Source organism: Cottoperca gobio, chromosome 6, assembly GCF_900634415.1.
Source record: "Cottoperca gobio chromosome 6, fCotGob3.1, whole genome shotgun sequence".
Classification (NCBI taxonomy): domain Eukaryota; kingdom Metazoa; phylum Chordata; class Actinopteri; order Perciformes; family Bovichtidae; genus Cottoperca; species Cottoperca gobio.
The window spans coordinates 8,439,668-8,456,004 of NC_041360.1; the positions used below are offsets into that span (position 1 = coordinate 8,439,668).

General features: G+C 40.3%; 1 protein-coding gene across 1 annotated transcript in view; it reads right to left on the reverse strand.

Moving 5' to 3' along the window:
• Window positions 1–46: 46 nt before the first annotated feature.
• The window catches only part of tmtc2b (transmembrane O-mannosyltransferase targeting cadherins 2b), a 94,595-nt gene continuing 78,304 nt past the window's right edge, over window positions 47–16,337 (reverse strand). Inside the window, 4 exon segments of the mRNA XM_029434285.1 lie at window positions 47–2,276; window positions 8,721–8,784; window positions 14,689–14,777; window positions 14,779–14,804. Coding sequence (XP_029290145.1) covers window positions 2,097–2,276; window positions 8,721–8,784; window positions 14,689–14,777; window positions 14,779–14,804 — 359 coding nt within the window. The 3' untranslated portion in view covers window positions 47–2,096.

Consider the following 16,337-nt stretch of genomic DNA (forward strand, 5'->3'; position numbering starts at 1 on the left):
GACAACTTTCAAAAATAAATCTTTAATTTAGTAAACGCTCTGTGAACAAGTTTCTGCAATAACCCACCACTTGAGATCCCTGAGCAGAGACACAGAGTGAAACTTTCTTTTTTTTTTTTTTTTTTACATCTTCCCTCAAGCAGTGTTTGTTCATCAACATTTTATATACGCAGGAGAACTTAGCGAGCTCTTTGATTAGGGGATGTGTGAGGTGTGGGGGCAGGAATGAATGTGAACTGTGATTATCTTACTGAACATATCACTAGTGACCATCACAGTCAAAAACAGAACAGTGTTGACACCATTGTGACTGTAACGAGTGACATATACATTAAACATTTTATCCTCCATCGTAGGTGTTACTCTGTATTTATCAATAATGAGCCATCCAACCCCATTTGGAGATTTTCCCCAGTAATGACCACAAACGTGTACATCACATCCGCTGACTTCCTTCATTTTACATGTAAAAACACAGTGCCAGCTGGTTCTGTTGCTAAGGTAACACAAAGCAATAACTTACAATGTATAAACTAAGGACACAGATAGTTCAAGAGGTTTGTGGACAATAACAAACAAAATGATCACTAATACTGTACATATTCTCACTTTCCGCAAGGTGCCGTTTCACTTACTGAGTGCTGACAACAAACAAACAAATAGATGTTAATTACACAGAATATATACAACATGAGACCTTAAGACTGAGATTGACAATATGAGAAATACTTCATGTAACAAACCAAACTTGCCCAGTATCTGAGCTTCCACTTTTTTTTTGCTGCAAAACGTTCTGTATACTGTACACAATGTAGGTATATATTAGGATTCATTTAAACAAACACAAAGACATTTGTTTTATTCCAACAAAAACATAGGCGTTAAAACATTTTCGTCAGACATGCTATGTCTGTGCATTGTTCTGTGATGAGAAGGTGTGCATCGGCATAGCTTTTCTATTTGGTTAGAAGAACACTTTCATCGGTTTCAGCTCCACACACTCAGTTTGAAAGAGCTTCAGGCGTGTGGGGAGACGTGCACCCAAAACTACGGTACCTGCCTCTTTGTCATTTCCATTCTTAGCTTCGTACTGTTGTTCTTACTGGTGACTTGGCATCAATTGCCAGTGCAGAACAAGAGGCAGTAGTAGTAAAATGTTCCACCTGTATGCTACGGTACACGGCTAGAGGAAAATTCACACCTTTTATTATAAGGCATTACAATGTGAAAGGAGTCCCATTTCCTTTGCTTTTGAGTTTTCCTGCCAAAACATACAGTACTGTATTTGACAAAGACTGCAGTTTGTGGAGCTTTTAGAGGCTAATGTTGTGCTGTAATGGCTAACAAACCAAATTCCCTTTTTCAAGTTTTCACCAAATCGCAAGACATCTGCTACAAATGGTTTGCCGTGATGGTGCTAATATCATGTCTTCATGATGAAAAGTAACCCATTGAAGATGAACATTTAGTTTTTAGTGATGTTAACTTAACTTGTTGATTTTGGATGGTATGCAATTCTTCATTTTTGTTTTTATTCATTATCAAGATAGACCATCAGATCAAAACAACAACTTTATTAAATTGAGATGGAAAATGCCCTCAGTGCAGTGCGCTGACATTATTTTCTCTCTTTTATATCTTATCTCACACTGCTCCAGGACACATTTTCACCCCTTTGAACTACAATTGCTTATTTAAAAAAAATTAAACCTAATTCATCACAAATGTTGAAGGATGCACCTATGATTTTACTTCAAGTTCAAGTGCTCTGGGTATAAAAGAAAAATAAGAAAAACAAATAAACACGTGGTTCCTGTGAGAGCACTAATTTAGAAGAAAGTTCTAAAGAGTCCAAATACCACGTAGCGCCTGCCAAACTGTGAGCAATGCTTGTGAGGAAAGCTGCTGGCCTGAGGTGTATGCAGAGCTCAGGAGTTATTAGGAGGGCTGGGCGGCACAGTCATGGCCTCTCTGAGCAAACATCCTCCCTGAGTCTCTTCCATCTTTCCTGGATGAGAAGATCGAATAAGGAGCGTGTAGGTCGTCCTTTCCCCCAGGCCTGCCGTACAGATGGCAGGTAGGCGGGCAGGGGGAGCTCAGGGGCTCAAGGTCCTCAGGCCCTGTTTCTCCATTATGTTCCACAGCTTACGCAAGTTGGACTGGGTGATGGTGTCATCCGGTTTCAGTTGAAGTGCTCGGAGGTAATTGGCTTCAGCTTGTTGCAGCTTCCCGTTGAGGTGGAGGATCGCCCCCAGGTTCATCAAGGCGGCAGGATACTGAAACCAAAAAGGAGTATTAGTCACTGTAGGATCAGTTTCATTAGTACACCTCAGGGTAGCTTAAAGCTTTGTTCCAAAGATACACTTTTCATTTCTGTTCAACAATAGCAACGCAGGACTCATACCCTGTTATTGAGACGTAGGTGCAGTTACAATAAACCCAGTGAGTCAGCTGCTGCGACATACAAGAGTGTGCTGACTGTTATTTAATCACCACTAATGGTCTGTTTAGAGCATTGTTAATCTTATCTTATGAAACATTTTACAACATCAGAGACCATGAGCACATAAGTTGAATAATGCAAATTAAGTCTAACTATTCACACATTATAGGTGCATATAGTTTAACAGGGAATTGAATTTGACCAGAAATGTTTTGTAATCTAATAAATAGTTTTCTGGGCAATGGACTCCAAACAGACAAATGTTCAACAGATGTTATTTCTGAAATGTAGAGCCCTAAACACTTTAAATCTTATCACAACTCACAGTGGATGACTTCATATATTGATAGAATAAACAGTTATTTTGTTCTTTTAAATCCGTGTAAAAGAACACTTGGTCATCTCGTGAATCTATAGAGCAGACCCAAACACGTTATTTGTTCCTGTTTGTCAGATCTCTGTCGCGCAGTGTTTGGAGTTTGGTAACCATGCAGCCTTGCGTGTCCCTGTGTCTTGTCTGTGGCCACAGATGTCAGAGGGAGCAACCACCACTTTGAAGTGGGCTTAGATGAATATACTGTAAATTACCGCTGGTGCCAAGGGGCAGTGCGACGGGCGGGTGAGTCATGAGGACATAAGTACAGGAAAAGTGTCCAGGGTGCAATCACAGTAAGACTGTGAAGTATCCAGGCCAAGGGAGGGGCCACATCTGATCTCCATTTTAGTTAGAAGTGTGGAAAAGATGTCTAATTCTGTTGCGAAGCTACTGTTTTACTGCGTGAGACTATTGTAATTTCTGTAATTGCTATTCTTAGGAAACAAGGAATGTTAAAATAATCATGTGCTTTTACTGCAGTGTTTGTGACCTTCTTATATAATTATCACCCCATACATCTTTGACACATGGAATGGCACATGATTATGGCATCTTGACATTTACTGAGTGCTGTACCACAAGCCTTCATTTCTTTCTCATGAGCTACTAACTAGACTTGTGAATCACAAGAGAAACACTCTGGCATGAGAGAAAAGTGCTTTTCTTTAAATGTTATGAGAAATGTGTGGAATGTTATAAGAAAAGCGTGGAAATGTGAACCATCCACAACAGCAGTGCTGCAGAAAAACAGTACGGATTACTAACAAGACTAGAGGCTAAAGCCGTGCTAGTGGCTCTGTGAGGGGATGCTTTGAGCTAAATGCTAACATCACAATGTGAACATGTCGATGGTTAGCAGGTAATGGTTTATTATATTAGTTTAGCGTGTCAGCTAATGTTCCAGACATTTGCACATTAGCACAGAGTTCAGCTGAGGCTGATGGGAATGCCGTTAGTTGTGCAGGTATTCCGTTGTAAATGAAAGTTGGATAAAAAACAAACACATTTTGACCTGTTGACGGTACCAGGTAGAAAAAGGAAGGGATCACCTAAGTTATTACAATTCATCCTGAGGGGAACTTGAACGTGTGTACCTGATTTCATGGCACTCCATTTAATAGTTGTCAAGACAGTTCACTCTGAAGCACAAATGTTAACCTCAGGTTGGCGCTAGAGAACAAGCCAAGGGATCTTCAAAGTCATTAGGATACATCCTCTGGGAACCGTGAGTGTCTTTATAAAATGTTGTGCCAATCCATAGATGTTGTGATATTTGACGGAATATGTGGACATCTTGACCTTTAGTGGCAGTACAAGAAAAGTCTGGGGATCCCCATAGCTATTCAACTTTATCCTCTGGGGAACATGGACATCTGTACCAAACTTCATGGCAATCCCATTTGGTTGTCGAGATATTTCACTAAAAATACGATGTCAACCTCATGGTGCCGTTAGATGAAAAGTCTGGGGATAACCAAAGCTGGTAAGATTCATCCTCTGGGGAATATCATATATATCTGTACAAAATATCTGGCAATCCATTCAATAGTTGTTAAGATATTTTACTCAAAAATGCAGTTTTAAAAAAGCTTGTGAAAGCAGGTAAAAAGCCTTCATGTAACTGTAAAGCTTAAAAATAAAGATTCAGATAATATTCAGGTCATGTTTTTTTCAATACAATTAAAAATATGATACATACACTAACTACAGACTCTAGAATGAAAATCGAAACATGTTCCTTAGGACCAACAACCACAGATGAACATTTAAACCTAAACACTTTTAGAACCCTTACAGTACATACTGTATATCATAGAGAGGTTGGAGTTCATATTCTGCATATCCTTGGTTTAGTTAACTATGTATTGAGAATACCTTTCAGAGAGGTTAACAGACACAGTCTGAGATTGTATGGCCATTTATCTTGCTTTATCCACATTGTAGGTTGTGTGAACTGTCCCTCCACTCCACTCTTGTCTCACAAAACTCTCAAAACATCTCTCTGTTTTTCCAGTGTCAAGCTGGGATGAGTGATGCTGCAAGCATGAGAATTTCAATGGGAACAATATGTCCAATAGCGTTGCTTTTCTCATAGGGAGAATTAAATTGGTGAATAAATCAAAGAGACTCTGGAATAACCCTATTGTCCCTTAGAGAGGAGCCACATTATCCTCCACGCATAAAACATGCTACACATGCCTTGGCCAAAGTACAGGCATGACCAACACTTCTACTGTTGCTTACTAACTGCAAATATGGAGTATTAAATTAACTAGATACCAATTCCCTATACTTGCTTTATATTGTGTAATTACATTAATCCCAATAGTAAAACAAAAATGTCTCTCTATGTTACAATTAATGTTCACAGGAGCAGCCAGAGTTCTTGACTTTAATGGTTGGGTTAATTCAGAGGGTGTTTGCGCAATAAATTACCTTCTGTTTGACCTACCATTTGAAGGTCAAACCACGAAATAACGCTGTGGGATCAATTTGCAAGTTAGGGGATTTTAACTACTGAGAATAATGCTAGCCAAAATACATAACTGTTTATACATATGGACATAGTTGAAAGTGACAGTGAAGAGGCCACACACAAAGACTGTATCCACAACATGGAGGTGAAAAGTAGGTGTATATTTGCAAATCAGTGTTAATGCTATTTTGTGGAGCTGGTGAGGATCAAGTGAATTGCCATTACCACTTAGCCTCAAACAAGGCCGTAGGTTTGGTTTCACAAGTGGTGGGCCATTATGATCATTCTTCACCAGAATAAATGATGATTACATAATACTTTTAGTATTCCAAAATATTTCCACAGCCTATAATTGTCTTGATTGATTTTTATATATACAGTATACATTATAACAAAACAAAACAGTTGGACAAAAAAGGCAAACTACCATTTCAAATGTCAAGAATGAACCCTTGAAACCAATGTTTAATTTATATATTTAAGAGCAATGTCTTTTACGGCATTATCTCTGATTATTTTAGTCTTTTTTTTAATAATTATCTATTGAATTTATTTATTTATTTTACCCAAAATGTGAGTTGAGGGACATTTTTTCAGACCTGACCTGTCTGCAGGCATCTTCACACGCTGCATGTGGCCCAAACAATCACCACCAAGAAGAAAGGACTTGTTCAAAAAAGTCCAAAAAAGCAGGGGCAAAAGAAGTCTGAAAATCACTCGCTAATGCTTGTAAAGCTTACATGCTATGAGCGAATCTAACTTAAGATGAGTATTTTAACATTCTCATCAACTCAGAGCTCTTCTCCCAACTGGATTTTGGCACCTGGGCAGTAAGAGGAGAGTCTTTTAGGGAATGAATCAAACTGAACAAAAAGTCAGCCTGCCACTCCAAGTGGAAATTAGGCCATTGGCCTCAGTCTGTAAGATATCAGTCAGTTCACAAGATATCAAGACTAACATGGTAGCATGGTAACATGGTAACGTGAATAAATGTCAGTGAATGAAAGAATGACAAAGATCAACTCATTACCCGCTTGCCGTGGGGAGAAACAACAACTGTACATCTAATCACATGTGTGGATTTGATGGCTGGAAAACGTACGCAGGAATGTTTCAGTGACGATTCAAGCTTCTAGTATCATTCTTTTGTGCCCATGGCAACATAGTGAATGTGCACATAATAAAAGGGATTGACATTAGAAAAGCAGATAACGAGCAAGGCTTTAATATGTTTTTTGTACAGAAAAGAGTAGGTTTTAGATGGATGAGAGGTTGGTGAAGATGTGTAACCATCATTCTAAAATGGACTTCTGAAAATTAACTGATTCCTGGTTTACTTCTCAGGTTAGCTCAAAAGATATTTTCTTCTCCGTCCATGCAGGCTTATCAATTCCTGAGTTTAGTTTCCTTCTTTCACTCTCCTCTATAGGCTCCCAGCTTTCCTCACCAAAGCCTTTCTCCCCCTACTTCATACAGCTAAGACTTGTGTGATTTATAACCCTACTCCTGCATTCTTCTTCACCCTTGCAACACTTGCAACACTCTGCAAAACGTTCTCTTGTCCAAAGCTTTCATTTTTTCCTAATTTCCTGCAGCTCTGCAACCTCTCTGCCAGACTACCCTTTCCAAAACTGGCATGTAGCAGCAGAGGCCCAGCCAGATGTGGAGCATATTAGCCTAGACCATAAAGCAACATATGCTGTAAAGGCTGTGAGAGTAAAAAGGGAGACTAGGTCGGGGAATGACCTGACCGTAATGACTTTAGATTGGCATTTGGGTTAAGAATATGTGCATGAAATGGGAAAAGGAAAGATGTCATAGGGTGCAGAGATCGACCAAAGCAAACCAAGCATCCTCTGAGATTTAGCTCGTCTCGATAGGGGGAATTGTAGGACTAAGGGACTAAATCCTTTGAATGGAGGGAATTGTCCTCTCTCACTCAGAGCGAGCAAACATATGTGCTTAATATAAAACACCAGTGCCTTTGGAGAGTGAAGAGTCAAGCCGCAGTAAAGCATGAAACGACAAATGAAGATGGACAGGGGGACATGGCTTAAGTCAAGTCGCATCGGAAAGAACAAAAGATAATAGTAAGAAAGATGGATGAAGATGCTAAATTATAATTGTGCCTCAGCTGTAAGCAATACAAATGGCAAAAGGCATCCAAGCAAAATGGACCAAGTAGGGGCAAAGAAAGTGCCTCTGTGTTTGGATGTGGGCATCATGCGTGTTTGTACGATTACAGATGCCAAGAAGCAGTCATGTATAATTACATGGATCTTGCCCTGAAATAGAACTGTAAGGAACACAAAGATCCTCAGTACGTTTTTACTCCCACTGTCGTCTGTGTTAGCCCAGACTGGTGACCTAAGTTTACCCTGCCTCTCACTCATTGCATGCTATGACCCTTGAAGGGATAGGCAGGTAAAGAAAATGAATGTATGAAAAACCATAACCAACCAATATCTTATGTTGTTGGACAAAGCATATACCGTATATCCTCCGAGAAACAGGCTTGATTAGGCTCTTTCTCTAGATGAGTTCCACATTTTCAACAAAAATCTTTTAAGATTTCCAAACCTTTCTTCACCTGCTAAGAGTTTGGATGTGAGAGCTTCCTCACAGCACAGCAGGAGTTTGTGCTGCTTATAAAAGAGAATTAGCGGAACCACTGCCACAATTCACCTTAACCTCTATGGTTGTCTTACATTATTTATGTATGCTTTGAACTGAAGCAATGAGAACAAATATTTGTCTTACATCTGGGTTTAATTAGATGTGAAAAATATACAATTCTTTGGAAAAAGTTGAACGCCACATCAGAACAGAGAAAAACAAAGCTCAATTTCATGGTTTCAGTGGAAATCTCAAATTGTATCCTTTTGTTATACTCAACATTTTGTTTGTCAGTGTTTGTATATATGATACTGGGGCTTGTGTGCTCGCACAATCAAACTTTATTGTCTATATAACAGTGTCCAGATATATTTTGATCATTAATCCTGAACTGATTACTTCTAATCAAGACACAGGAACAAACAGGGTGAGCACATGGAAAACATATTTTGCTCCCTCGGAGGCCCTCACTTAAACAACTCGACCCCTTGTGCCAAAGCTCTCAAAGACTGGACCCCATTCATTTTCAAGATGTCAAAATCCCCTGACTGAGTGTTGTTATCATTATTCTTTTCAATCTACTTACCCTGGCTCGTCCTTTGAAGCCGGTGATGGATGCTACGCAAACAAACCTCTGAACTTAGTAAAAACCAAGCTCTCATTTTTCTGAGACCCACTGACAATGAAAGCCGTTGTGACAAGGCAGACCGGGCAGTCATGATATTGGAAAGCTACCCAGACTGTGATTGCACACTGTCAATCAAGGTAACTAGTAATCTGGATGATTAGCTAGTTGTTGTTGTACTCACATTGGGTCTCAGGCTCGCCGCTTGTCCGTAATACTTCTCGGCTGCCTCGTTTAGACTGGCTTGTCTGCAAAAGGAAAACAGAGAGAAGCAGTCATTACTCATCTTTATTGCTCCTGGCTTCGGATGAGGCCTTGAACCCCAGCGTGTTTACTGGCACTCAGGGGTCACTGAGAAAATAACAGGAGGGAAGAGCATGAGGGATAAGAAAAGCCGATCCAATCGCCTGTAGGTTTCTCGTTCGATAGCTTCTTTCACTTGTTAACATCTGTGCTGACCAGAGTACAGCAAGCACTTTCTGCTTTAATTGAACCTTAAGATCAGGACATTTGGCTTATTGGGAACTTGAAGAAACCATCAAGCCAAGGCTGATCATTAATATTCCCTTTACATTTCTGTTTACAGCTGGTGGGGGAGATTGTGATTTGACATATGGGATGGATACTGAGACACTGAAGGAATGCAAACAGCGTAGAAACACAAACTAATTTAATCATATTATCATAACAACCAGGACAGAAGAGTAGATGGCGCAGATGCAACATAATATGCTGCATATGCCACACTGCGACAAAAATGATTTTTGAGACAGATGGCTTATCAGCATGACTCCCTGGAACCAGAAATATTTTGTTCCTGAGGACATAAAACCTGCAGTCAAGACAGGATGTCCCATATTATAATATGCATCTTCTTTCATAGCCTCCTGCTCTGCCTACTGTTATACACAAACGTGTGGCTCCTCTGTCACAACTAGGCCTTTCCTGTTATTAATACTCTGCTATCTCAGAAAGCACCTTTATGGTCCACAGCTGCATGTTTTTCACTGATGGTAACAATTGCAAACAATTTAACTTTGACAAAGTCAAGGACAGAGTCTGAGCTGTGGAGCCCCTTAAGTCGTAATGATCAAAGAAAGCAAGGCTGTTGGAACCACAGTTTCATTTTGGCTGTCGGGGTCTATTAAGGGATCATCATCCATATGGCTCCAGATAAAAGGCAGAGATTTTACTTTTAGGATTACCAGACTTGTGGCCTAACTAAACATAAAGTAGTAATGTTTGGTTAAAACTGTCTTATGTGTTCTAACTTCTTTTTCCTCATACTTCTACTTACTTTTTTATTCTTCACTGATCAATTAGGAGGCAATTAATGTTTGTTGCAATGCAGTTACATATAGAACAATTATTTCTTGGGTCTCGGGTGAAATATCACATTCACAGAAATAGTGACAAGTTTTAAGTCAAGTCAAGAAACGGACATTTAAAACTAATTACCACCAACAAAAGACATTTGATATTTGAACACTAGTTAAGTGCCAATCCAAGAGATCAGTTATCTGCAGTCCATAGCCATGCTAACAGCTCTGTGAGACCAATGCTGCGTTCCAGACAACTCAGTACCAGGAAACTTCGGACCTCCTACTCTGGAAAAACTCGGAGTTCCTACTTGAAAACTCATGAATAAGCAGCTGTCTGACGTCACACAACAATGGAAGCACATTGTAAATGGTAAACCATTAACTAAAAGGCAACAGAGTATATTTGCTGTATTTAAGTAAAATATTACACACGATCATATTGTAAAACCTGTTCTGAAATGTAGATTGATGTCAAAATAGGTTGCCAATGCAATTCGGTAGCTGGTTATGGTAAACAATCTGTAAATGTTATCTTCTCTGCACAAAGGTTTATCAGGAAAACGTAAAAGAAATGGCAAAACAAAAGTTGACGCCGCATTGCTGAGAGTTCATTTGTGTGTACACTTGCCAACAAATTAATTTGTCATAGTCAGCCATAGTTTTTGTTTACGTTTGGTGTCATACACCTGAAACGCTTGGAGGTCAGAAGGTGGAAACTCCAATTGGGAAAATTCAGACCTCCGAGTTGTCTGGAACAGCAACATGCTTACATGCTGATGTTAAGCAGGTACAATGTTTATCATACTCAAAATCTTAGCTCAGTGTGTTAGCATGCTAATATTAGCTAATTAGGGCTAAATACATTGCACAGCTTAGACTGATGGGAGTTTCATTATTTGGTCAAGTATTTTGGTTGAGACATTTCACTTGAAACCACATATATCAACCTCACGGTGGCTTTTATGTCAGGGGATCCCCAAAATCAGTAGGATCCATCCTCTGGGAACCTCTGAACATCCTATGAATGTCTGCGCAAACTTTCAAAGTAATCTTTCAGATAGTTGTTGAGATATTTCAATTTGTGACCGAAGTGGTGGACTAACCAACAATGCCATCCCTAGAGTCATACTACCATGATACCATGCACAGTGTATTTTGTGTAACTTTGATTTCGAAGAAGTTATCCTACATGTTATCATGTTGCATACTTCAGAAATACAAGAAGAACATGCCGCTGCTGTTTATTTATTTTAGTACAACTGTATTCTTCCAGCTCTGTTCCAAAAAAGCATTTTACATTCCAAAGGCGATCCAGACACCGACTCGAGTTGCTGAATTTGTCCCGAGATTATAAATGTGGGTTTCCCGTCCAACCACAACCATATGCTTGCTTGCCAGCATACTATTTAGAAAGCATAATCTTGAGGGGAAAAAAGCACAAATCAAATTATATAATATCATTATCACATTTATAAACATTATCAGAGGAGAACTGGAGAACTGCCACACCATGACCAAAGGGGCAGTTAGACCTCCTAGGGCTGTCTGACTGCGGGTTCTGAGAGGGCAGAAGACAACGGAGGCCAAGTATGTAAACCACTGGCTGGGTTTAAACCCGAGGAAGAGTCAGTGTGAGGCTACAAGAGCACAGGAGTAAAGAGAAGGATGGGAAAATGGAGTAGGAATGAAGAAAAAAAATCACTGGAGGAAAAAAATACTAACATATTTCAAGTCAGCAACTCAACCACTGATCTCTTTACCCTGACATCTTGTTGTCTGGATGGTGTATTAACACCAGACAGGCACAAATCACAGCACTGACAGTACTGCTCACAAGCGTGACATTGTTGGATACTAATGACTGAATGAACAAATTGCATTTTTAACAACAGCCAGATATCTGTGCATAAACCGCAGACGTCCCATCTGTCTCGAGCACTGAATTACATTTTTTTTTTTTAATGCTACACTGAACAGACATCTTCCCTAAGGGTAGTACTGTATGTGCAGTATATATAATGTAACTTGCTACCAATTTATTATTTTTATTACCATTATAAGGTTATCCATTTTAATTTATATGATTTTTGGAATATTGAACAGCCAAATATACACAAATGGGCCTACCCAACATCATGACATGCTAGTAATCTATAGGTATGGTGGATTATATTATTAGTTAAGAGACATGGTTCGAAAGGGAATCAATGAGGTAAACTATGAGTGCTTGAGTGTGTCTTTTAAGGATTCGCTTTCCTCTGAATGTCTGAATATACAGATTTAACACTACCGTACTATATGATGAGACAGTGTAATTTTTGGCTTTCACTGAGATTTGACACATTAAAAGTTAGTTTGCAAAAAATACATAACATAAGAATTGTTCAAAGGAGGCAGAAGGAAATGATCAGTTGGGAAACAAAATGGTTTAAAAAAACCAAGGGCTCAGGAGGGCAATAAAAGACATTTGCACGTCTGAGAGTGTCTGGCCCTCCTTTTAATCTCTTCCCTTCACCCGTGTAGATTCACTTGTGTCCCCACCAACCGAGGGCCTTTCCACGTCTGCGTCCAAGACAAACATATAAAGAACATGAACTGTGGAGGAGTAAGACCCCATGCCAAGCAGGCGGAGAAAAGTTCAGCCTGAGCACTGCTTGAAGCTCTTTTTAGCTGCCAGGGGTCTAGACCCTGGAAGAGGCTCTCAATAATGAGAGCTGCTGGTGGTGAAGATCCTGCGTGATCATATTGGGGAGGGGGGGGGGGGGCTATGCATAAAACAGCTGGGTAAGAATCTTACATAGAGCTATGTAGTAGCGCTGTACTCTGAAGCAACAGCAAAATCTGGTGATTCAAGACATGGGTTAATGGTTCTGTAAGAATAGACATTTTAGGTAACTCTTGCCAAGAGTTACTGTACATGTGAAGACTGATAATGTACCACTCTTGTGACTGTATGCTAAATGTGAAGCTACAGCTAGTGGGTGTTAGTTTATCTTAGCATAAAGAATGGAGATAGCTACCTGGCTCTGTCTAAAGATACAACATCCACCCACAGCAGCTTTACATCTCACTAATTAACATGTTATGTCTCATTTGTTCCGTACCGTACCAAAATTGACAGTTGGTTGTACAGGCAGGGGCTGCCGTCATGCGATATTAGAGGAATGAGAAGAACAAGAAAATCCTTATTCATGTTTGGTGTTCATGCAATATTCACATTATTCCATCATTTATGTAGCCTAAAGACGATGTATTTTCTGTTTTATGACTTTGAAGCAGTTTAGTAAAAAGTCAAATCTGTTTGAAGCAGTGTCTAGCTCCCCAGCTGAATAGATTGTATCAGTGTCATATTGGATTTTATTTAGATGTTACTGCCGTGGTGTCTTTGCAGCCAATTTGCCCTAGGTTTGCTGACAACATTGTCACAGTCAGAAACTCCTAACTAGGAGGTTGACATGAACTGTTTTTCTGACTGGGTTGCTCGTAATTTCTGTCAGAACGACATAAAAGCTGCATATTCTGAGCTGTTTCTTGGCTGGGCGCAGTAACCCCCTGGAGTCTCCACCTCAACATGTCGTTTTTACATTTAGGTTTTTATATGGCTTTAACCAACAAGTTATTAACCTATAAACCTATTGGTGAGCACTGGACATGTGGGTAGGCACATTTTTGCAACGTTTATATAGAGGCAAGCAAGCTGTTTCTCCCTGCTTCCGGTCTTTGAGCGAGCTAAAGCCTAATTTCCACTGCATGGTTTGCCTCGGCTCAACTCACTTTTGGTACCATGTCCTTTTTTCTATTTCGTTTTTCACTGCAGATAGTACCCCATCAGTGGAAACCAGATTCTCAGCTGATTGCTGCGTGAAACTGTTGAAACATCATCTTCAACGCGAAACTATGTATGGCGTAGTTTTGCGATTGAATAATAAAACTGCGGTCGCTATAGACTGTGGCTTTTGGCGGATTGGATCGGGACACCGTGTTGCGCTAGTGATGATCCTCTCTGACCAATCAGTTATCGGCCCAGCTCAGTTGAAACCTCGACCGAGGTGGTGCCAGGTACCATTGCCAACTTTTGACAACTTTGATTATGAAAAACCAAAATAGAGTGAGATGATAATTGTAGAGCTGTGCCGTACCACGCAGTGGAAATGCGGCATAAGCTAACCAGCTGCTGGCTGTAGCTTCATGAGAGTAGTATCGGATTTCTGACATAACTCTCGTCAAGAACGAGAGTTAGAAGCGTTACCCTTGATGTGTTTAAAGAAGGAAATCTTTACACTGGGTCATACTGTATAATTCTGTAGGTTTATTCAGTCAGTGGGGCAGCATACTGTAAATTGGCACATGGCTGTATTTACAAATTTCCACTCATGGCTTGTGTTCAGAAACACAACAGCTTGTGGGCTGCTAAAGATTTACCGCTTAGGCTCATCAACTGAACCTTGCACTGATTTGGAAGCAAACTTTCAAGTATGAGCCAGGACAGGCAGAGGGAGAGAGGAGTATAGAGAGAGCATATGAAGATACATAGCTGCACAGCACGCAAAGACAAAACCAGCAGCTTTCAGGCTGGCAGTGCAGCGAGAAAAGAGGATTACAAAGTACAGCCAAATAAATCACATTGGCTGAGGGGTAGTGTAAGCCCCTGGATAAACCGTGCAGACAGTAGACCTCCCTCTCTTATACACAGACTCCTTTCTACTCAGCCGTGGAAAACTGTGGCCCACCCATCCCATCTACATAGAATGAAATACTTACAGTGTCTTTGTGCATGTGCTGGGGCTATGGAAATCCTGAGAAACAGAGTCATTCCAATCAAACACTCACCTGAGCATGTGGGCTGCACTGAAGACCACATCAAACTCCCCGCTGTCCAGGCGTGCGGCTTCCTCTGCCATCTCCGCCGCTTCCAGCAAGCCGCGACTCTTCCAACAAAAACTGACCTGGCAGGGCAGAAGAAAACAGCAGTGCTGTTAAAACGCTGAGGGATCCCCACAGAGGCACAGTGGGATACACAGTCTGCCAGTGTTGCTTTTGGCCCTGGTAGAGGGACAGCCTGGTCTGCCCCTGAAATAATATGCTGAAACACTAGATATGAGCGCAACATACCATCACTCTTTGGCCATCTCTCAGACCCATTTGTTCAGACTAGCCGACCTTGATAGATCTGTTTCTTTAGGATGAAAATGTTTCTCGCAGAAGGTTTGCCTCTTATTACGGGTGCGGCCGCGTTTTGGAGTCGACCTTCCCTGCAGAATGAGATGGGATCGTTGAAGCCTGACAAGGCCGTGAACCGAGGGTGGACCCCTTGGCTAAGGGCCAGGTTTAGAGAGGAATTAATACCCTGTTGACTTTGCTTAGCCCCACTACTTTACCAGGATGCTAAACCACTATGTGAACCTGAGCATATTTTCCTTAATAACCGTGCATGAAACTGAAGCCGTGAGTACAGGCTTGAGGTGAGACACAGATGTAAAGTGAGACTGAGTGTAAAATAGCTCCAGGTTACAAACACCTCTGCAGTTATGGAGGGTTTATGATGATGCACATCTATGTGAATTAAAAGGAAAGACAGCCTCTGCAGTAATAATTGCCAGTGTCCTGCTATATTTTTATACATCTAATAAAGCAGTGTATACAGACAACTTCTTACTTGTATTTGCCCCCTCGGGGTGTGTGTGTGTTTGTGCGTGTGTGTGTGTGTGGGGGGGGTACGTGTATGTTTAAATTAGGTTTTGGGCATGGATTTTGTATAATGTTTATTCATTGTTATCAAAAACCAGCTCATGGAAGCAGTCGTGGTTCCGCACTGTAATTACCAAAGTTAAAGTGAAATTGATTTTCATTTTTAAACATCATCCACAACCATAAATTCAGATTTTTTAATAAAATTGATTTATCGCCCAGCTCTATACATATAAACTTTTTGTGGTTTTTTCTTTCTTTCTTTTGTTAGCATATGAATCTGTAAACTTATAGAATAATAATGTGAGTGCTCCACCTTTAATCATTTATCAATTGCATGTCTATCTATATCCTGTTATTTGCCTCTGCAATGACACAGGATCAATACAGTTCATCTCACTTTAAGCAAAGTTCTTCACCTTTAAAGGTGACAACTTAGACACCACACAGTGATTCAAGAAAATGCAAAAATCCACCATGAACCTGGTGTATTGATCACTTTAAATGTCACCCACAAGCTGGTGCAATGATGGCGAGCTGATACATCACTTCATCATAAACTGCCGTTTCAGACAGACTAGGTTTTAAAGGCTTTTAAAATAAAGGAGGCAATTAACTTTTCAGCTTATTCAAACTCAACCTCACAATGGAAGTAATTAAATCTGAGAGGTACCGCTGCCATGTGTGAGTCACATCGAAAACATGGAGGACAAGAGAGACGCCGCAATTGTCACGATCCACATTTCCATCAAATCAAAGAGAACAATCTGAGGAAATAATCTTATATTGTT